This window comes from Syngnathoides biaculeatus, chromosome 12 (genome assembly GCF_019802595.1).
Source record: "Syngnathoides biaculeatus isolate LvHL_M chromosome 12, ASM1980259v1, whole genome shotgun sequence".
Lineage (NCBI taxonomy): Eukaryota > Metazoa > Chordata > Actinopteri > Syngnathiformes > Syngnathidae > Syngnathoides > Syngnathoides biaculeatus.
The window spans coordinates 23,634,041-23,657,799 of record NC_084651.1 but is presented as its reverse complement, the minus strand read 5'-3'; the positions used below and the strand labels follow the sequence as shown (position 1 = coordinate 23,657,799).

Genomic DNA, 23,759 nt, shown 5'->3' with positions numbered 1-23,759 from the left:
CACTGTGTTAGCAATCATATTGAAATGGAAGGAGTATCAGACCACTGAAAATCTACCACGACCCGGCTGTCCCTCTAAAATTTCACCTCAAACAAGGAAATGACTGATCAGAGATGCAGCCAAGAGGCCCATGATCACTGTGAAAGAACTGCAGAGATCTACAGCTGAGGTGGGAGAGTCTGTCCATAGGACAACAATCAGTTGTGCACTGCACAAATCTGGTCTTTATGGAAGAGTCGCAAGAAGAAAGACATTTCTGAGAGATATCCATTAAAAGTCTTGTTTAAGGATTGCCACAAGCTACCTGGGAGACACACCAAACATGTGGAAGAAGGTGCTCTGGTCAGATGAAACCAAAATTGATCTTTTTGGCCCCAATCCAAAACGATATGTTTTGCGTAAAAGCAACACTACTCATCACCCTGAACAGACCATCCCCACTGTAAAACATGGTGGTGGCAGCCTCATGGTTTGGGCCAGCTTTTCTTCAGCAGGAACAGGAAAGATGGTTAAAATTGATGAAAAGATGAATGGAGCCAAATACAGGACCATTCTGGAAGAAAACCTGTTGGAGTCTGCAAAAGACCTGAGACTGGCGCAGAGATTTATTTTCCAACGGTACAGCGATCCAAAACGGAAAGCCAACTCTACAATGGAATGGTTCACAAATGAACGTATCCAGGTGTTATAATGGCCAAGTCAAAGTTCAGATCTGAATGCAATGGAGAATCTGTGGGCAGAGCTGAAGACTGCTGTTCACAAACGCTCTCCATCCAACCTCACTGAGCTTGAGCTGTTTTGCAAGGAAAATTGGGCAAGAATTTCAGTCTCTCGATGTGCAAAACTGATAGAGACACACCCCAAGCGACTTGCAGCTGTAATTGCAGCAAAAGGTGGTGCTACAAATTATTAATGCAAGGGGGCTGAATAATATTCCATGCCCCACTTTCAGGTTTTTATTCATTAAAAAAGTTTAAATTATCCAATAAATTTCATTTCACTTCACAATTGTATCCCACTTGTTGATTACTGACAAAAAAAAATATTTTATACCTTTATGCTTGAAGCCTGAAATGTGGCGAAAGGTTGAAAAGTTCAAAGGGCCGAATACTTTCACAAAGCACTGTATATGATGACAGAACCTAATTTATTTGTGTGCAACATATACTGCTTTCCCCTACCATTTTACGTAACATTTTAATCATTTGCATACATGTGTAAATGTACATTCAAATAAAAAAACAACATAGAAAACATGATTGTTGTCTCTTTGTCTCCTTTGAGTGGATCCATGAGAAAGCTAAAATGCAGAGCTACCCATATAAGACTCACCAAACATTATTTTGCTTTTTTCCCCACTAGAAAAAGTATGGGTGACAACAAAGGCTCCTGGACAGTAATAATAAGGCCTCTTACTTGGAAAGTAAGTAAGTAAATGTGTCTTCTTTCGCACAGTCTTTTATTTGTAAATAATAAAAATTAACTCTTGAATATAAAACATACATGTCAGTAGAGCCACATCTGTTATACAAACAAGAAGTGTTGCAGTGAATACTTCTTCATCTTTCGTCTAGCATTGTGGCTTGGGTCTGGGGAGCCATGGGCTGTAAACAATCAGTATCCATGCAGTAATACTGACAAAGGAAAGGGCAGTCGGCCACACTGCCAAGACTTTCAACACAAACATTTGCAACATAGGTCTGTAAAATCAGATTCTTCATTGGCTTTAGAAGTCCAGTCCTAACCAATAGTAACAAACAGGAGTTTGTTAAAGGAAAAGCAATGGTTAAACTGTTTCGACACATTTGCTTGAACAACTTGAAGGGGGCTGAGGGGGATAAGAAAGGCCTTTTCCATGTTCCTCCGAGGCTCAGTACCGCTCAGCAGCTTGAGCTCAAACAAAGGGTGCACATTTCTCTCTCAAAAATCAAAATAAACAAAAAACAGGAATGTTTGCGTGTCACTGACATTTCTCTTATTAATAAATTCTTATTTTCTATGTACAAGGTGTGCATGTATGTTTTGGAGACAGGCAGATACATTTTTTTTCTATAGTCATATATAGCTCTATCTTCATAATTTCTCTCAAAGTCTTAAAAGTACTTCATTTACATGTAGCTGTTTTTCCACACATTCTCTATTGGTCTGGAGCCCAAAAAAAACTGACATCACAGTTACAGCTTCACCATCACCAAGGTCTCAGGTATGCTCTGTACTACAGAACATGACTGTCTTACTTGTTTTAGTGATCGCCTTAAAAGAAAAACAGGAACAATGAGATAGTACTGTGGAGAATTCCTGATATGGACATTGCGACCCAGAGTGGAAGGTGTGGCCTGGGTGGAGTAGATCCTCCCTCATTGGTCCGCTCCTGTTATTGGGACGGGCGATGGCTTGGCTTTTCTTGGTTTGTATTCATATTCGGTACAAGCAAACTGTACAAGAACATGCAACATACAAGCTGGCCTAAAATTATGTGGAACTAACACATATCTTTATTTCCAACTATTTTTTTAAAGAACTGTTAATTTCCCGTGTTGACTTTTCTTTAAAAAAAAAAAAGAGAGAGAGAGAGACAGAGAAAGACAAGAACAGAACAAAAATTCAACTACCTAAACAAACAAACATGCAGCTGGGCAGGTGGATAGGGCATCCCTAGATCATGCTGCTCTCTTTTACAGTGGAAATGGAATGTATGTGTGTGTGTGTGTGTGTCTGCGTGTAGGGCGGGGGGTGGTGTGGGGTGATAAGGACCTGCAGTGGATGTTAGGGATTGGCTGTTGAAAAAAATTTGACCTGCTAGTGGCTTCTTTCTCAAAAGTATTAATTGCTCCAAAACTGATAATAGAAAAAAATATACATCAGGAGTTTGTACCACACGGTACCATTCTGAACTCGGAGCTCAACGCAGACAACCCACAGTTCAAATTAAATTATCCAAAGCACATCATAGTTTTGGCATTTTTTCATTTTGTTCAGATATAAACCAAAAGCCTTTATGTTTCTCCCATAATAAAGGACTTTTGCTTTTCCTGTGCTTGCATTCATGACTCACAAGGCAAAGGTAAAGTGTATGTGTGTGTGTGCGTGTGTGTGTGTGTGTGTGTGTGTGTGTGTGTGTGTGTGTGTGTGTGTGCAGGCTCCTTTAACCTAAAAGGTTTACAAAATTTTGCCAAACAGCAGCCCCTCGTGCTCAGCTACACTATGCTGTAGTGCCGATGGTCTCATGCAGTCAGCTGCTCATCTGCATGAAACTGTCATTTTGAAACCTTACCAATTCCCTTACATTTTTATAGCACTCCTGGCTACTGAAAGAATTTGATCGAGTGCACAAAAATAAACTTACACTCACACACACACCCACATAAAAGGAGGTTTGATAATCAAGGTGGACAGAAAATCTCCAGCTTGGAGGAGTAAACAAAGGCTTTGCAAAGAAAAGGCTCAAGTAGATAAGTAAAGGTGTGAGAAATGATTGTCAGACTCAGACTAAGCTTTGATTGGCTAGCTCTTTCGCGTCTTCTCTCGATCACGCTTATTCCCTGTTTAATCCTCTGGCTTTTTATTGGTAGACCAATGTCTTTATCTCCTGTTGCGACCCTCTGCTCCACTGTGGTACAATAGCTATATTTCTCTATTTTGTCGATGTAGGAATTTGTGACGCTTGACGTCTTCGCGGTCACTAGGACCGGACACCCGGGGGTGGTCCTGAGCTGTCCAATGATGTCTGAGATGCCAGTCGCGTGAGTGGAGCTAGTGTGGGATCGACTAGCGAGGATGGTGGAAAGAGTTTGTACCATCCAATCACCGTGCTTGATAGGTCCAAATCTTCCAGTAAGATCTGTGCTACACCCATAAAACATTTGTGGTCCAATCGTCCATAGTCGCCCCACACGATCACCTAGAGGAGAGAATAGCAGTCACCACAGTGTGGTTTGGTGGAATCAAAAGGACACAAATGCAAAAAGGCCATGTTTTCTAAACCACTCGGTACAGTAGTACCTTGACTTACGAGCTTAATTTCTTCTCTGGCCAGTCTTGTTAGGTGGACCACTTGTATGGGCAATAAAAAAGTAATGACGCTAATATCATGATTTGATAAAAGGATAAAAGACTCAGATAATGGATGGACGGAAATGTAATTGCCACAAAAAAAATTGGAAAGGTTGCAAAATCTCTATGTGGAATTGCCAATAGGCTATAACACAGTCAGAAAATGGGTATTCAGGATCAAAGGTAAAGAACAACAGTCTGCTTTGAGTGACTTCCATGACAAGCAAAGAAGACCGACCATCTTCAGGAACTGATGATAGAAGATTGTAAAGTCACCATTAACGGACATCACCATCATATGTCATTCGTGATTTAGTGGCGGTTCCCTTTCTAGTAAGTAAGAAATTCAATCACAACTCTGTGCTTCTGATGGGCATCATACAATTTAAAAAATGGCTGACAGGAAGAGGAGAGCCTTAAACATTTTTTTTAAATATACCTACAAACAAGTATTTAAAACCATTTATATTCACTTGTGCTCATTACTTTTCAACTGATCCTTGTACTGTATCTCAAATAACTCTTCCCCATTGAAATAAATGGAAACACCATTCATCTGTTCCAGGTCATCAACAAACACCCTTTTCTTTGTAATGTGTTTTTTCTAATAAAAATACCAGAACCCACAAAAAAAAGAAAGAAAATGTAAAGAAACGGTTTGATTAGATTTGATTCATACAGGCACGCACTAACACGGTGCTACATAATCTATAGTGAGTGACACCAGGTTTGTGTAGCATGTTCAAAAATGAGCTTCCTTGGTCGTATTGCACACCTCTCTGTTATATGCAGCAACAGTGATCGATCAGATCAATACAGTTCCAAAGTCAAAGGATTAGAACTTTGTCCACTGGTACACTACTGAGACAGAAGATTTATAGCTCTTTACAGGACAAAAGTCAATCTAAGCATGCCCTAGTAGCACGTTTGCAGCTCACCCAATATAGTCACTTGTACTTTTTGGTTTCTTGGGAGCAACAGCGAGGGTGAATTTTACAGAAAACAACCCAAGACTACCTCAAATAAGTGGCACGTGGCGAGAATGTCATTTACGGTAGCGGTGGTGTATCCAATGCCTGCTCCCACTTTAAATTTTGGCTCACAAATCCAAAAGAATAAAAGACCAAGTGTCAGCTCATTTCTTGAAAAAAACTAAATCATTAATTGGGGGGGCTTTCGAAAGTCAAGGTACAGCTGTAATAAAACATGAATAAACAAACAAAACAGAACAAGGGCAATAATCAGACACTCACAGATATAACTACAGAACAAAAAACGTTGAGACAAAATAGCAATGATCAGTCTGAAGTCTTTTATTGCAAAATCTTTCTGAAAATATAGTTTTTTTTAGGAAATATAAAACATATAATTATAAACTCACACTTACGCATGAATTATTTAGTTATCAATTTTCATGCACTTTGGAAAACCCAATTAAAAAGCACATTTTTAAACTGAAATATTTTTCTGTACTGTACGTTTTTGCTGTTTATGGTCAATACTACTACTACTACTACTACTACTACTAATAATAATAATAATAATAATAAATGGGGTTGGATTACTTGGGAATTTTATGTTTTCAAAAACAAAAAAAATATTTGGGACAGTATTGTAATGTATGCCTTATAAAGTATTATCCTTTTCTGGACTTTGACTTGAAAAATTTTCATAAACTGTATTTCTTTAACTTTTATGTTAATGTCAGTGAACTAGACTATTTACAATGAAGGGGTGGGGGACAGAGAGGCTGACAAGCCATTGAGGGCAGAACAGGGTGGTCCCAATGACAAACAATATCAACGGCACATAGGTGGGAAGGTAAAAACAAAAAACACAAACCACAGTACTTAGTCCAACAGAAAATCTAGTGACTGTTGGGAGTGGAAAAAAAGAAGAAACGTTTTTCAAAATCTTTACTTCATGAACAAATACCATTATTATCTAGTGTAGCTAGATGGTTAACCCTTTCTTACTCATAAATCTGGAATGAGAAGCTGATTTTGATGGTTCCATATGGAACACAAACATACACACGCATACATGGCAGGTTACCTGAAGCACCTTGCCCTGGGGACTCTCATCAAATAGCAGATGCTGCTGGTACAGAGGCTCGAGGGTCTTTCGTGCAATCTTAGTTTTCTTTTTGGCTTTACATGTTCCGTTATCCAGCAGGTACACCTTGACATAGGGAGCTGTTGATGCAGCAGTGGAGTTAGAGGGATTCAAGAAATGAAGCAGAAAGGGCTTAAAACTGTGGGTACAGTGAGGTCATGAAAGATGAGAATTTCATGGGGAAGAAGGTTACTGAGGAAATATTTGTCACCTGGGAGGGATTTGGAGCCTGATTTGGGGGTAAGGCCTCGTGCCCTGATCACCTCCACCTCTAACTGTCCTTTCTTATCCATCAAACCAATTTGAACATCCCCTGCATATGCGAGGAACATAAATGAACTTCAATGAAACATGTATGACAGTATTTTTGCTTGTTCCAAGTTGCATTATTAAGTCTAATTGAACTGCGTTTTCCTTAATGTTTAATAGCCCAGGTTGGACATAAATTTAAAAAAAAAAAATCACAATTATGTTTCTAAATGAAGACAGAAATTGGAAAAAAAATTGGGAGACTATAGCAAAATAAATGTTGCAAATTAACCCTCACCTATTGCAGGTGTTGCCAGTGTTTGCCGGCCAACCAGCTGACCGGGTCCTAAACCATCCAGGAAGTCACTGAACTGACTGTCAGCACCCAACCTCATTCCTGAGAAGATAAGACTAACATAGAGAAACACACAAACATTTAATATAGTGGGAAACCCAAAGGAAACACTGTATTTGTAATTTTAATTTTCTGTTTTTTTATCGTAGATTTTTCAAAAGAGAAGTTAGCATGTGTCAGAGAGCTCTTTAAATCTTCATCTGACATGTTGGGATTTTACTCCACCTCATTGGACATTCTGAGCTGGGTACATGCAGTCATCTTAACAGGATGCCATCTACCAGAAAATGCAGAAACAGTGCTGAAATGTCTTCATTTGGAGACAATCTGTCTTATGGTGGACCAATCAAGCTTTTAAGACTTTTACTTTTCAGCTTTCACCTTTCAAGCTTTATGCAAGCATAAACACTTCTTAGTTGTAGGTACATTTTCTGAAAGCCTTGTTTTGTGAGGAATTTGTTTCCTGAGAATATAAAAATCATGACTGTTTTTTTTTTTTTTTTTGATAGGCCAGGATAGCTTTAACCAAAACCTTCAATCTTTTCCTGTTGATTAAACTCTAGGTTGGATTACTCTTAACTAGAGGGGGGAAGGAAAACTCGACATTTACTCTTTTAAATTTACTCAAGTTACATTTTGGATCAAGTTTACTTATCAGTGTAGTTTTCACTCATCTTACTTTTTAGTTTTATTTGCATATTTACATTAACAAGAAACTTTTACAATTAGAATGATCTACATGCAACTTTCACTAAAAGTTGAATCAAATGATTCATGATGAAAAATCCAGGTAAATACATAGGGTTCACAAACTTTATCATCTGTACTTACTTTCCCTCAGAGCTGTAGCTGTTCATGCTTCCATCAGTCGATTCTCTACTAGCCTGACGGTTCATAGCTGACCCTCCCCGTGGGTACTCCACTGCCATGCCCGTCTCTACGCTCCTTTGGATACTGGTGCTGCAAGCCTTAGCCACCTTCTTACCTGCTGTTGCCTCTACAGCGAAAAAAAAAAAAACGTTTCAAAGTTTGACTTAATTTTTTTTTTTTTTTCATCCGTTTATCTCAGCAATATGTGTTATCTCAAGGTTTATAATGTGCATTTATATACGGTCAAATAGATGTAAGGTATACTTGATTGAGTTTTAACATTTATAATGTTTGTTTTTTATTTTGATTTCAAGTTAGATCTGACAAGCTTGATAACAGCATGATACAAATTATAACACAGACAGAGGCCAGCAAATTCTCCGCGGTGACATTAACAATGTTCCATACCATATCTACTAATTTGAACACCTCGTGAGTTTGAAACAAAATATTTTCGCTGATGAAGTCACTATTTGATCATTCCGATTTCCACAGCAAAGTCAGTTCACTCTTGTTCAAAAGGTGGTGAAAGGAAATCATGCAGTCAACATACACAAGATCAGAATGTGATTGGTTCATCTCTTTCCAAACGCCATTTGTTAAAATCTGAACCTGACATTCAGCAAGTTGTTTAGACAAAATAAATTAACAAATCCAAAACAATGTGGCAAAAAGACTTCTTCAAGAACTGAACCACATTTGCTGCATTTAAGACGTGACAGAAAGTTGAAAATATCCCACTTGGCGCTCACTCGGGCTATCGTCAAAGTGTTTCATTCGAACCTGAACAAACAACAAGAACAACAACAAAAACAGTGACAATGATGTTTTCTTTAATTAACAAATAATTGATGAATTTTTAATCTTCCCCATAGTCGTTGAAGGGCATCAGTTATCATTACTTTAGATAACCTTTTAGTTTAGAAATTTCCAACTTCCCAGATTCTTGCAATGCTGCAATAATATTGATGAAGAGGATGGAGTAAGGAAGTGTGATGAAGACTATCAGGAAGGGCTGGGAGTATTGTTAAAACGAAGCGTGGATGTACTTCAATTAATCTTTTTCTTGCTATGAATTTTGATGTTGTAATATATACTATGTATGATATATTAAGAAAATAAATCTATTAATATGCACTGATAATCTAGTGCTATATAGTGCTGGTTTAGTGCAGACCGCACGGCTTCGATTCTCTGCGAGTGACCCAATAACCAACCACTTCCGATCAGAAGGCTAGTGAAAAATAGGTGGGTTATGGTTCAGGACAGGTATCTGGCATAAAAGAATGTGCCAGTAACTCAGTGTGGTAGCACCTGATGGGAAAAGGTGGAATTCACTACAACCATAGTCAGTCAACCTTTTCTTAAAAATACGTGTTCAAAACAAAAATCTGTAACAATAATTTGTTTTTATTCTAATAAATGTCGGCTCACTCAAAAGTTGGGACATTGTGATAACATAAATAAAAACTAAATACATTGATTTGCAAATCATGTTCAACCAATATTTAATTGAATACACAAGAAAGACATTTAATGTTAAAACTGAACAACTTACAATTTTATGACTGTAACACATTCCACAAAAGCTGGAACATGACCACATTTTGCATGTTTCAACAATGTGGTTTTGTAGTAAAAGAGTGCTGGTATTAGAGTGGCCTGCCTGAAGTCCAGACCTGTCTGCCATTGAAAATGTGTGGCGCATTATGAAGTGTAAACTACAACAAAGGAGAGCCCGGACTATTGAACAACTAATGTTGTCCATCAAGCAAGAATGGGAAAGAATTCTACCTAGAAAGCTTCAGCAATTAGTGTAATCTGTTCCAAAATGCTTCTTTAATGTTGTTAAAAGAAAAGGTGATGTAACACAGTGGTAAAGATGACTCTCTCCCCGCTTATTTAGAATGTGTTGCAGCCCTAAAATTCAAAGTGAATGATTTTTTGCGCAGAAGGAAGTTTTTAATTTTTTATCAAGTTTTTCAGTTTTAAATATAATATCTTTCTAATGTATTCAATTAAATATGGGTTGAACATGATTTGTGAATCATTGTATTGCTTAACACAATGTCCCAACTTCATTGGAATTGGGTTTGTAAATGACAATAACATGTCTTCAATCTGATTTGAACCATAGTTGTAGTTTTCTTATTATAACTTTCTTTCCATTCTACACTGTCTTTCTAATTGGTTTACCTTTCTGTCTGTCCACCGCCTTACCAGCCGCCTCTGAAATAACACAACAAAACCAATGAACAACAACGAAAATCAAAGCACTGGAAATACAGATAAAATGTATTAGCATGTATGATAGTCTTATACTGTAAAGACAACAAATATAGTACATGTAGTAAACAGTTGGAAGATAATGAAGCCCATGTCACTGGCCATGGGAGAGCCAGTGTCAGGTAGTAAGGTGCTGCATTGATGCATCCTTGAAACAGATATACCTGTAGATCCAGTTCATGGGAATTCAAAGGTTGAATCAAAGCATGTAGACTCTTCTGGTTTGTTGAAGACATTTCACCTTAAATCCAAAAGGCTTCTTTAGCTCAAAATTTTACATTTGGCATCTCCATATAAAATCAAGAAAACCAGTTGGCTGTTAAAGACTCTGTCAATGACTTTGGTGCTGATTACTATTGCTAAATGCCTCTTAATACTTGCATGTGTGGTGACCATGCTGACAACAGTGCGGCTCTCACGTGTGTAGTTTGCAGCTAAACTGGAGTGCAACTCACGCACACAGTTTTGAAAATGAGCTACAGTTCTCATCAAAGTCAGAAGTTGCTTCAGTTGGTAATGGCTAGGATGAGAACGTGGAGTTTCCTCTGCACATTTTGGTCATTTCTGGTGGCTCTTTTTGCTTTCCTTTCCATAATAAGGAACAAAGCAACAACGATGGCTATCATGGAAGACTGTGTCCTTGAACAAAATAATCTAAATGTCCAGATGATACGTTTAATTATGTTTCAAAATTGATCAAGATGGTGGTGGCATAGGTGGTATGTGGATAACGGATTCACGGTGAGTACATCATCACAGCATGGGACTAAAACGGACCAATCACGAGAGGTGAGCTCCGAGGTTTTCTCTGTGCAGAAACTTTTTTCACGTGTGAGGCAAGCTAGTATAAAATGGCCTCAATAAACAACAAGTGATCAACTCTCCAAGTGAAGAACAACATAGGGCTGTCTGATGACTTAAGTACCTTCTACTGCAGATTTGAAAAGGACACATACATACACTCACAGTTTTAACACACTGCACTGTTGATATTCTCGTACTGATCACTACTGGCCACTCATGTCTGAGAACTCTCGGCACGATTTGCACAATTTGTCACTACCAGATCATTGTACTATTCATCATATCACACTCGTGGGACACTTGCTTTACTCAATGACTTCACACCTGTTTTTTTTCATGTTCGACGTGAATATTTTGTCATAGTGGTTGTGTGTTTTTATACTAAACTGCATCCAACTACCATCTTGTAATATACTTGTCAAACAAAGCTGATTCTGATTTTGAAGAAGACTTTTGGATTAAAGGTGACAACAAACAAGAATAGTTCAGTTGCATTTATTCAACCTTTACAGATGAATGTGTAAATGAACAAACAAACCAATTATAAATAGGAAGAAGTAGCCAATGTCACCAAAATTACTGCATACACACACAAACACACACACACACACAAACACACACACACAGAGTTTTGTGTGGCCAGGCCGGATGACTCTCCAATCACTGATTGTAAATGGGTTTTTGAATGTGAATGTTCTTCGTTTGGGTGCCCTGTGGTTGGCTGGGGACCAATTAACAGGGTACTCTACTTTTTCCATTGGGAAAAAATCTCCAACTTTTCCAAAACTCTGAACTGGATAAACAGTAGAAAATGGATGGACATACTAAATAGGTATCCACAGATTAATGTGTTGTTGTTTGTTTGCTGATTTAATTCTTCACATTTCAAAGAATCGAAGAATCTGAAAAGCAAAGTATACCTGTACATGGATAGTCATACACTGTGTTGAAAATTAATGATAATGATGATGATAATCGTATCATATTTATGTCAAGAAACAGTATATTTTTTCCAGAAAAGTTATTGCCACTGCTGGATGGAATCCAGACATCTGCAGGGCACATGAAGACAGACAAGTCGTACTCACAATCACAGCTCGGGGCAATTTAGAGTGTCCGATTGTGCCACTGACACCTAAAACATAGAATTTAGTACGTTTTTAACGAAAATTAAGCATCCGGAATCCGTTTTTTTCACAGCAAGTCAGAATGTTGTACAGTATATCAGTTTTTTTTCATCTCCTGCCAGAGAAAGTCTCTCTAGGATTTTGTGTTGAGGAAGAACCAGGAAGTGATGTTTTTTGCAGCAGCAGGGTCAAGTGCTTATATTGGTTTATACCTATTGTACCGGCAAAAAATGACCTGTTTTTTCAGCATGTTAGCCAAAATGCCAGCTATTTCAATTGCTGGATTATACTCCAACACTCGAGAGGATGGATTCACTCTTCACACGTTTCCAAAAGACCCTGTTCGTCATGAAAAATGGATTGAACAGGTGCAAGGGACAAGAGCTTTGTGTGTTCTAAATGACAGGTAGGTGAGTCTGGAGCTATTGACAAAAATAATAGTTAGGGGGGACTAATTTGTCTCAGTTTATAGCATATTTTACGTGATAATTTAGACTAAATCCCCTTAATCAAACCGACAAAATACAAGAAAGCACTTGTATTGCGTGTAAGACAATTTAATTATCCAAAACAATAACAAAATAGAAGTACAAAGACAGTTTAGTAGTGTGTAACACAAGCTAACTAGCCAAACAACATATAGTCACCACTTGAACTTGAATAACTTGTCCAAAAGCAGCAATAATAAAATGCTCCGTCCACGTCCGACGATGTAATCCTTCTCTCAGAACGTAACAAAAGATCCGTGTCATATTTCCGGTGGCCGCCGGTGGCTGCCGTTAGCTGCCCTTTCTGCCGAGCCGTAGGTGGGTCGGGCCGGGAGGCTGGCTGGCCTGTGCTCTCACACCACTGGTGGGTAGGAGAAGGGAGCTCTCCCCCTACCAGCCACCGGTGTCTTTTGTTACTTCGCCCGGCATGGGTCCTCCTGAGTACACTACATACACGACTTGTAAAAGACCTAAGAAATCGAACAATTATAGGCCTGTCATTTTGAATATTTCATCAGGTTCCTTGTCTCTCTATTGGGGAGTCTGTTGTACTTAGAAGTGATCCGCATATCATCTAAATATGCCTTGAAACGATAGGATAATATTGCCCCAGTCACTTCACTCAATTCTGAGATGTTTTCTTCTTCGAAATGAGCTTCAGTCACAGAAGGGGCGTCAGAAAAATCTGAAAATCTCTTGTTCATCTCCCAATGCAGGTAGCACAGCGTCTTCGCAATCTGCAAATGACGTTGCAGGCAATATGCCTGCCAACGGGATGTCGAGTGAGACTTCTGCAACTTTGCGCATTAATGACATGCTTTCCGCTCATTTATTAATATTGACATTGAAGTGAATAATATTATATGTAGTTTTCATAATATCTGTTTTAAAATGTACATTTGGGTGTCAGTGCCACTTTAATGTTGCATGTCTTTGGGATGTGGGAGGAAACCACCCACACAATACAGGGAGTTTTAGGTTTGAGTCGGTCTTGACCTAAGACGTTTCGACTTTATGACACCTGAGTCTTGTCCGCCGTTATGGCCCTAGCACCATAGTGTTTCTGCTTAGCTATTTGTGTTTGTGCGGTGGGAGTTTATATGCCCCTTTTCCCCAATCTTTTTATACATTATGGCCCAAAAGAACAAAGCTGTTTTTTTTTGTTTTTGACTGTGGAACCAAAACTTAACATCATAAAAAAAAATAATGACTAAAAAAATGGAGAAAGGATTAACACCAACAGACATGATGGACGTAAAGACTTGGGCATCAGTCGGATGACTGTGGCGATTATTGTTAAGGACAAGCCCGTATTTTAGTGCATGTGAAGGGTTTCACCCAATGAGGGATACAGTGATCACATTCAGTTCTGAGGACCCAAGTTCAATCCCGGCCCTGCCTGTGTGGAGTTTTCATGTTCTCCCCGTGCTTGTGTTGCTTTTCTCCGTGCCCTCTGGTTTCCTCCCACGTCTGAAAAACATGCATTCATCAGCGACTCTAAATTGCCCCCAGGTGTGATTGTGAGTGCCCTGTGATTGGCTGCCAACCAGTTCAGAGTTTACCCTGCCTCCTGCCCGTTGACAGCTGTGATAGCCTACAGCACTCCCGCGACCCTCATGAGAATAACCGGCTAAGAAAATGGATGGATGGATGGATGGATATTTAAACTACAAACTGTAAATATTTCAGAAAAGAACAATTATTGACAGGCTAATTTGAATCAGGCTTGTCAACTTTTCCACAGGCCCCACATAAAGACTGACAACTTGTTTTAATTTCTGCATTGACCATGTCTGCACATATTTGGTTTTCAGACAAACTCAACAATATGCTGTTTCGCCTGTGTTTAGATCACTAATATAAATTTGTGAATCACTTTAGGATGGAGTTCTCCATTACAGTATTCAACAAGACAAAGTTTTATGCACCACCATACCCCAACCTCAACCCTACTTAGACCATGTGACTTGCTTTATTTTATGTAATTAAACCGAAAGTATATCATAATTGTGATGGTTGAAATCCAAATTATTATTGAAGGTAATACAATAGTTAATGAATACAAATCCTACGGACTAGTTTGTTAAATCAACGAAAAAGTACAAGTCTTATAATTTAGCACAGTGTATTAAGAGTTGTGATGTATTACTTTGTTGTAGAGAATCCTACTGAAAACAGACAAATCAGAGCACGACATCCAAACAATAGATACAGTTCCCTGTGTGAAATAATACTCCAACAAGAAAAACAACTGCTGCTATTACAACTAATAATAGACTTCTACTAGTGCTACTACTATGATTAATAATAATCATCATAATAATCACAACTTTGATCCATGAAATCCAGAAATGACACTTAAAAAAATATATAAGAATATATACATGAAATGTATATACTGTATGTATTTTATATTTATAAAACATAAGTGGTTAATTTGTAAGTGACCTTGTTGAAAATCCAAAATCACTATTCTGATGAACCTGCTTCATTGTAAACATTTATCAATTGAACCTTTTATATGTATTCTTCATATTGCTTAGTAACCAACATTTTTTTCCAGCCAAAACGTTACTAAAGAGGAAGTTTTCTCATAGTGTTGGTATTTTCTTGCATGATCTTTTTGGATGATCTCTGACCTGTCTGGCTGAGCTGCGAGGTACTCCGACTCCGCCTCGATGGCAGGATGGAAACAACACGTTGGCTGAGGCTTGAGCGACGCTTTTTGATCCCACTTCCCAAGTTTCCGAGGGCGGTGTCTGATTGGCTGCCATCTGCATGCTCCATGCCATAGATTTCACCACTCACACTGGTGCTCTTCATCATGTGGCGGCCCGTCGCACGCATGGCTCGACTGATCATTGATTTTTACAAAATCAATCACATCACACCATTGAAATACTGATTTTTTTTCGACAGAGGTGGTGTATCATAAAAATGACATCTAACAAATGGTTGAAAAGACTTGTGCATACAATGTATTGTTTGTACCTGAAGCGTCCTCTGGGTCTTTCTGACTGGATGGACATGTAGCTGGTGCTACTGATCCGAGAGGCACTGCTGGTTCGAGAGATGGCTGATACATCGCTGACATCACTGTCTGAGGACTTATGGGAAGCATTCTCACAGCTCGTCCTGTGGTCTTTGAAGAGCTGCATCATACGAATGAATGATAATAATGTTAATATTAATAATGTTGTGGTTCAAATGTCATACAATCATGACTTAATAATCAGGGGTGCTTTTTATACATATACATATATATATATATAGGTGGAGCAGCTGTAGAGTGTTGGCCTCACAGTTCTGAATAGTGGGGTTCAAATTCCAACCCTGCCTGTGTGGAGTTTGCATGTTCTCCCAGTGCTTGCGTGCTTACCTCGGTTTTCTCCAGGGCACCTGGATTTCCTCCCACATCCCAAAAACATGCATTTATTGTAGCCATTAAATTGCCCATATGTGTGATTGTGAGTGCAACTGGTTGTTTGTTTCTGTATGCCCTGCGAATGGTTGGGAACCAGTTCAGGGTGTACCCAGCCTCATGCTCGAAGATAGCTGGGATAGGCTCCAGCACTCTTGTGACTCTTGTGAGGATAAGCAACTCAGCTCTGGTGGGTAGTCAAAATGTTAGTTTACAACAAATAATGTATCTTTGTTCATCTATGACAGCGGCATATAAAGATAGACAGAACAAATAAATGCCCTTCTATTTTACAGGAGGAAGTGTATAATTGATTTATGTTATCTCTTTTTGTCACAGTTTTGTTTGGGAGTATGTCATGAGATTATTACAAATGTAAGATATGTGCCTTGGCTCAATAAAGGTTGGGAATCACCGGTATCTACAATATGTGACCTGGAAATCTGTCACCCCATTCTATGCCTCCATTACACTGCACCGCCAGTTTACAACAACGACCAATTCAATCAAGAGTCTTTTTCAATGTCATTTTAAGTGACAAATGGAAACTATTTTTGGATACATTGTTAATCCCAATGATGATATCGAGCTCTGTTTTATTAGCGTTCCACTGTGCTATAACATGTTTAGTAATTGTATATTGTTTCTATTAAACTATTAAAATTGATCTCTAAATTACAGTTCACTTACGGTTCACTTAATAATAAGACTTTCTCCTACTAACGTATTCTGAAAATTCTATAGCGATCAAGAAGTTCAGACCCACCTCCCGTTTGTTCTTGAGGGCTCTATCCAGGTCCTGCTGGCTGGAGTTATTGGCAGCTGACATCCGGTTTGAATGAACTCTAATTTGGAGTTGACGGACACGCTCTTCTGCTACCAGGGCTGAACACAGAAACAAATCCAAACAAAAACTTGATGGAAAAAGTTTTTGATAATTACATTTTAGCATCTGGTATATTTGGAAGATATTGATGTGATTTAACATCACAAACCTTCATTGTCATCTGTGAGGTTGTTTTCCATAAACAGAAGTGACAGAAGTCGTGCTTCAAATTATTACAGAGACTTAAATATGTCCAAAGATGATTTCTGCTTCTGTTCTGTTATCTCTACTAAATCATGTACCATATGATAGAAGACATGCATGAGCATGTTCGCGTTTACCTTGTTCTACACTGTTGCTCTTTGGGGGAAGTTGGGGGAGCTGCCTCACTTTGCGAGATGAGGAGGATGTCACTGATGAGGAAATTGGTGGAACACCTTGGTGTTGGCCCCTGTTATTAAGTAACAGAGGAATGGGCGAACAAAAAGAGGGGGAGAACATTTGAGATGAAGAGGTCTGAGATAAAAAAAAACAGGAAATAAATGGAATCCAAAATATTCACGCAATGTAATTCAACGTGAAATATTTTAGATGATGATAAATCTATCAATCCAAATATTGAAATAATGTAATATTTCAGACTATGAGCAATTTATATATCCAAAATCAATTATAACACCGACAATATACAAATATTATCTGTGTGTTATTATGTATTTCAATTATTCAAAATATTAGAATACTGTGAAGAAATCATTATTTAGTTCTCAGTTTTTCTTGAAAATAAAAAGAAACAAGTGGCATGGTAGAGTGACTGGTTAGGGCGTTAAGCTCACAGTTCTGAGGTTCGAATCCCGACCCCACCCACCTCTGTGGAGTTTGCATGTTCTCCCTGTGGCTGCAGTGTTTTTCTGCTGGCACTCCGGTTTCCTCCCACGTCCCAAAAACACCTATTAATTGGAGACTCTAAATTGCCCGTCAGTGTGATTGTGAGTGGGTCTGGTTGTTTGTCTCCATGTTCCCTGCGATTGGCTGGCAACCAGTTCAAGGTGTACCCTGCCTCCTGCCCAATGACGACCCTTGTGAGGATAAGCGCCTAAGAAAAAGGATGGATGGATGTTCTGTTGTCCCCTCACACTGGATGCCCCATCAGTCAACACTGACAACAGGTGAGTGGTCTTTATTCCTTTTGCTTCTCGACAACAGCAGCATCACAAATGTTCTGCCCCCATGTTTGGCTTTTTAGTAGCGCTATGAATTCTATCAATTCTTCCTGTGGTCCATCGGATATGTCATGTCAGCATGATAGTGCAATCTGCTTAAAATTGTTTGTGTCACTTGACTCATCACAGAAAATGTTTAAATGATTGCGTTCAACTGATACACTTTGCTTACTGGTGATGTTTTCTGTCATCTTAAAGGTCGTGTCTATCCACAGAGAGGCATTTCTCTAATTTTCTGAAAATTTCCTGATTGTTTTTAAAGTTGGAGAGGAGATGCTGTGATATTTTTATGAATGATTCTTTCGCAAATTCTCCATCTGTAAACGGTTTCCCCCTCTATACGATCTCCATAGCTGCCTCAAAACTAACAGTGCTAGTTGACTGTGGAGCGTTAACCCAGTTAGTGAAGATTTTGCTGCCTTCAGCTTTTGTAGCAGTTTTGAAATTCCTCTTTCACTCATTTTTGGTGGAAAACAACAAAATAAAGTAATGATAAAATTTTAGGTTGGCATGGTGGACAATCTTTAGAGCATTGGGCTCACAGTTCTGAGGACCAGGGTTCAAATCCTGCCCTACCTGTGTGGAGTTTGCATGTTCTCCCAGTTCCTCCGTGGGTTTTCTCCGGGCACTCTGGTTTCTTCCCACATCCCAAAAACATGCAACATTAATTGAAGACTGTAAATTGCCCCCAGGTGTGATTGTCAGTGCAGCTGTTGTCTCACTGTGCCCTATGACTGGGTGGCAACTCGTTCAGGGTGTACCCTGCTTCCTGTCCATTGACAGCTGAGATAGGCTTCAGCACTCCCGCAGCCTTTATGAGGATAAACGGCTAAGAAATTGAATGGATGGAAAGATTATATTTTCTATGAATAAAAAATTTACAATTTATTTATGTTTATTTTTTCCCTCCAAGGCACAGGGAACTGCTACAATGAGGGAGCAGGTTGCCGACATCTGCACTAGACTTTCTAGCCTTTCACAGAACCTCCTAAGCAATGAACTTTTGTGGCTTAGTCAACCTTTTGAGGGTATCAATGAGGATCTTCTGGTCAGTTGTCAAGTCTGCAGTCTGCCCCATATTGAAGCCAACAGGGACTGAACCAGACTGAATCGGTTAAATGAAAAGTGTGAAAACCTGTGCACGTACTTTGACTTTAGTGGATGATTTGTGTGTGACACTCAGTTTGAAATGTTTATGGCATGCAACATTTGGGCTGATTTCTTCACAGTATCAAATCTTTTGTAGGTTCTGTGAAATAAACACATAAATAATTTGAATTGTTTAAACTGTGGGTCCTGAATCTAAAATCTATCAAAGCTTAACTTTTTGAATTATGGAAATAAAAATAAAGCATTTTCCATTACATTCATTTTTTTTGGACCGGGTGTGTGCATACCTGTATATACACAGATAAAATACACTGGATATAATGTACTACAGTATATGCATGATTTAGTTGAAAACAATAACAAAAATATCAGCCACAGGAGAAGTAATGTGGAGGACCTACACCTTTGAGTGCAAACAAATTTCGTGTCATCACACTTTTCTTTCTCTCTCTCTCACTCCCCTACTGCAGTCTACTTGCTGCTACTGGCCCCTGAAATTTGGCATCTTTGTACCTTCACAAGCGCATCAATATTAGGTATGAAATCCTGAGTAGCAGCACGTTTAACAAAGTCATTCAAGTATTTGTTTATTAAGCGCTGCTTTGTTTAATTATTGTCCAAAAAGTGGTGAATAGACCCTTTGCAACCATGGCTGTTAATTTGGAGTAACTTGGCATGAGATATTGATAAAACATCCAATTCTATGGACCCAAATGTATCCTTCACAGCGGAATCACACTACAATTCAATGAGCTCAACTTGAATGTCAGCTGGCATATCAGAAGGCTTCACTGTAAATGGTGAGCGAAAAAAGCCAAATTTGTTCTCAAATTCACTGACCACTTGAAACCTCTGCTCAAACACTTGCAGCACAATCTGTTATGTTGTCTTTATATTTATCCAAATCATTATCGTGACGGTTCAGTGCCTTCGTATGCACAGCTGTGAGAAAAGAGAAATGCACGGTGTCACCGTTGGATAGCTGTGACTCCCTCAGTGACAGTTTCATCTCGAACGCACTTATGTGGTCGTAATATTGAGTGACAACACAGTTAGGGAACTGCAATGTAGTGTGGCGCCGAACACGGCACCTTGCTCATTACAAACCAAGCACACTGGTTTTGCATTTACTTCTTTGAATAAATACATCTCAGTCCATTTTTCCTGTAAAACTCTGCACTCCGTGTCCACTTTTCTTTTTTTGACAGTGCCATTTTGGGAAGGTTGTGTTGACCCATTACTTGTTTAGTAGTGGTGAATGGTGAAGCAAGAGTGCCGGTTTATTTTTACTTGAACACATCACTTTGCGAATGTTTATTTCGTGTGACTAACTCAGTGCCGCATGCTGGACGTGAGCGCCTTTACACATTACACACTAGCGGCCATAGGGAGCATTTGTTTTGTATTTATTTAAAAAAAAAATCACAACTTTTGATAAAAATGAGCTAGAGACTCTTTTTTTGATATACTCAGAAATTTATGCCGGGCTAGATTAAATCATCAAACGGGCCGGGTCTGGCCTGCGGGCCATATGTTTTACTGGTGTAGGTTGTTCAGCAAATAAAGTAAAAATTTAATTTTTGAAATGAAAACACACACTCGTGTAGGTGTAGGTGAAAGTGTAACTATTTAAACTCTGCTTTCAAATACAGCGAGTAATTCTTCTGGGACACCTTCAATCTCACATGTACTCCACATTAAAAACAAGTCAAGAAATAAAACCGTTTAAAATATAAAATTAAGAACTACACTAACACAGTGTTTACGGTACCTTCTATAGCTTATTATATCTTACTAAAGCTTCCCTGGGTGACCATCTCTACAGATAACATACTGTGCGCATTAAACATACAGAACAGTTGATTATTCTTAGATAATTTGGGTTTGATATGTCATATGATAAACATGGTAAAGTTTTTTTTTTTTTTTTTCATGACAATGTCTGTAGTAAATGAAAGAGGAAACCGGATGCATCGTCAGAAGAAAAAGAGGAATGCACAGAGCCTACAACTGAGTGTAGGGACTTTGAATGTTGGGACTATGACAGGAAAAGCTCAGGAGTTGGTTGACATGATGATTAGGAGAAAGGTTGATATTCTGTGCATCCAAGAGAGCAGATGGAAAGGTAGTAAGGCTAGAAGTTTGGACCAGGGTTTAAATTATTCGACCACGGAGTAGTTGGGAAGAAAAATGGAGTAGAGGTTATTTTAAAGGAAGAGCTGGCTAAGAATGTCTTGGAAGTGAAAAGAGTATCAGATCGAGTGATGAGACTAAAATTTGAAATTGAGGGTGTTATGTATAATGTGGTTAGCGGCTATGCCCCACAGGTAGGATGTGACCTAGAGTTGAAAGAGAAATTCTGGAAGGAACTAGATGAAGTAGTTCTGAGCATCCCAGACAGCGAGAGAGTTGTGATTGGTGCAGATTGTAATGGACATATTGGTAAAGGAAACAGGGGCGATGAAGAAGTGATGGGTAAGTACGGCATCCAGGAAAGGAACTTTGAGGGACAGATGGTGGTTGACTTTGCAAAAAGGATGGAGATGGCTGTAGTAAACACTTATTTCCAGAAGAGGGAGGAAGCTATAGTGACCTACAAGAGCGCAGGTAGAAGCACGCAGGTGGATTATATTTTGTGCAGACGATGTAATCTGAAGGAGGTTATTGACTGTAAAGTAGTGGTAGGGGAGAGTGTAGGATGGTAGTGTGTAGGATGACTCTGGTGGTGGGTAGGAAGATTAAGAAGACAAAGGTAGAGCAGAGAACCATGTGGTGGAAGCTGAGAAAGAAAGAATGTTGTGCGGCCTTTCGGAAAGAGGTAAGACAGGCTCTCGATGGACAGCAGAAGCTCCCGGAAGACTGGACAACGACAGCTAAGGTAATCAGAGAGACAGGCAGGAGAGTACTTGGTGTGTCTTTTGGTAGGAAAGGGGAGAAGGAGACTTGGTGGTGGAACCCCAAAATACAAGGAGTCAAACAAGGAAAGAGATTAGCGAAGAAGTGGGATACTGAGAGGACTGAGGAGAGGCGAAAGGAGTACATCGAGATGCGACGTAGGGCAAAGGTAGAGGTGGCAAAGGCTAAACAAGAGGCATATGAAGACATGTACACCAGGTTGGACACGAAAGAAGGAGAAAAGGATCTCTACAGGTTGGCCAGACAGAGGGGTAGAGATGGGAAGGATGTGCAGCAGGTAAGGGTGATTAAGGATAGAGATGGAAATGTGTTGACTGGTGCCAGTAGTGTGCTAAATAGATGGAAATAATACTTTGAGAAGTTGATGAATGAAGAAAATGAGAGAGAAGGAAGAGTTGAAGAGGCAAGTGTGAAGGACCAGGAAGTGGCAATGATTACTAAGGGGGAAGTCAGAAAGGCACTACAAAGGATGAAAAATGGAAAGGCAGTTGGTCCTGATGACATACCGGTGGAGGTATGGAAGCAATTTGGAGAGATGGCTGTGGAGTTTTTGACCAACTTATTCAACAGAATACTAGCGGGCGAAAAGATGCCTGAAGAATGGAGGAAAAGTGTTCAAGTTCCCATTTTTAAGAACAAAGCCGATATAGAGGAATAAAGTTGATGAGCCACACAATGAAGTTATGGGAAAGAGTAGTGGAGGCTAGACTCAGGACAGAAGTAAGTATCTGCAAGCAACAGTATGGTTTCATGCCTACAAAGAGTACCACAGATGCATTATTTGCCTTGAGGATGCTTGTGGAAAAGTACAGAGAAGGTCAGAAGGAGCTACATTGTGTCTTTGTGGATCTAGAGAAAGCCTATGACAGAGTACCAAGAGAGGAACTGTGGTACTGCATGCGTAAGTCTGGTGTGGCAGAGAAGTATGTTAAAATAGTACAGGACATGTATGATGGCAGCAGAAAAATGGTGAGGTGTGCCTTAGGTGTGACAGAGGAATTTAAGGTGGAGGTGGGACTGCATCAGAGATCCGCTCTGAGCCCCTTCCTGTTTGCAGTGGTAATGGATAGGTTGACAGATGAGGTTAGACTGGAATCCCCTTGGACCATGATGTTCGCAGATGATATTGTGATATGCAGTGAAAGCAGGGAGCATGCAGAGGAACAATTATAAAGATGGAGACATGCACTGGAAAGGAGAGGAATGAAGATTAGCCAAAGTAAAACAGAATATATGTGCGTGAATGAGAAAAGTGGAGGGGGAAGAGTGAGGCTACAGGGAGAAGAGATAGCGAGGGTGGACGACTTCAAATATTTAGGGTCAACAATCCAGAGCAATGGTGAGTGTGGTAAGGAAGTGAAGAAACGGACCCAAGCAGGTTGGCACAGCTGGTGGAAGGTGTCTGGTGTGTTATGTGACAGAAGAGTCTCAGCGAGGATGAAGGGCATAGTTTACAAAACAGTGGTGAGGCCGGCCATGATGTACGGACTTGAGACAGTGGCACTGAAGAAACAACAGGAAGCAGAAATGGAGGTGGCAGAAATGAAGATGCTGAGGTTCACGTTTGGTGTGAACAGGCTGGATAGGATTAGAAATGAGCTCATTATAGGGACAGCCAAGTTGGATGTTTTGGAGACAAGATTCGAGAGAGCAGACTTCGATGGTTTGGACATGTTCAGAGGCGTGAGAGTGAGTATATTGGTAGAAGGATGCTGAGGATGGAGCTCCCAGGCAAAAGAGCGAGAGGAAGACCAAAGAGAAGGTTTATGGATGTGGTGAGGGAAGACATGAGGGCAGTTGGGGTTAGAGAGGAAGATACAGGAGATAGGCTAAGATGGCAAAAGATGACACCCTGTGGCGACTCCTAACGGGACAAGCCGAAAGGAAAAGAAGTCTGTACTAAATGAAAGAGCATT

The 23,759-nt window shown here is 39.5% G+C and overlaps 1 protein-coding gene across 8 annotated transcripts in view; it reads right to left on the bottom strand.

The window, feature by feature from the left end:
- Positions 1–968: 968 nt before the first annotated feature.
- Positions 969–23,759, bottom strand: part of LOC133509598 (regulating synaptic membrane exocytosis protein 1-like) — a 123,321-nt gene continuing 100,530 nt past the window's right edge. For 6 of the 8 annotated variants that reach the window (XM_061836785.1, XM_061836789.1, XM_061836790.1 and 3 more), the window contains 10 exons: positions 16,936–17,045; positions 16,535–16,653; positions 15,339–15,499; positions 14,987–15,201; positions 9,839–9,871; positions 7,604–7,769; positions 6,716–6,828; positions 6,380–6,481; positions 6,109–6,248; positions 969–3,901 (listed from right to left, as the gene is read on the bottom strand). In XM_061836785.1, coding sequence (XP_061692769.1) covers positions 3,683–3,901; positions 6,109–6,248; positions 6,380–6,481; positions 6,716–6,828; positions 7,604–7,769; positions 9,839–9,871; positions 14,987–15,201; positions 15,339–15,499; positions 16,535–16,653; positions 16,936–17,045 — 1,378 coding nt within the window. In that variant the 3' untranslated portion in view covers positions 969–3,682. The remainder of the gene's footprint in view (positions 3,902–6,108; positions 6,249–6,379; positions 6,482–6,715; positions 6,829–7,603; positions 7,770–9,838; positions 9,872–14,986; positions 15,202–15,338; positions 15,500–16,534; positions 16,654–16,935; positions 17,046–23,759) is intronic. The other 2 variants (XM_061836787.1, XM_061836792.1) reach the window with 1 other exon arrangement.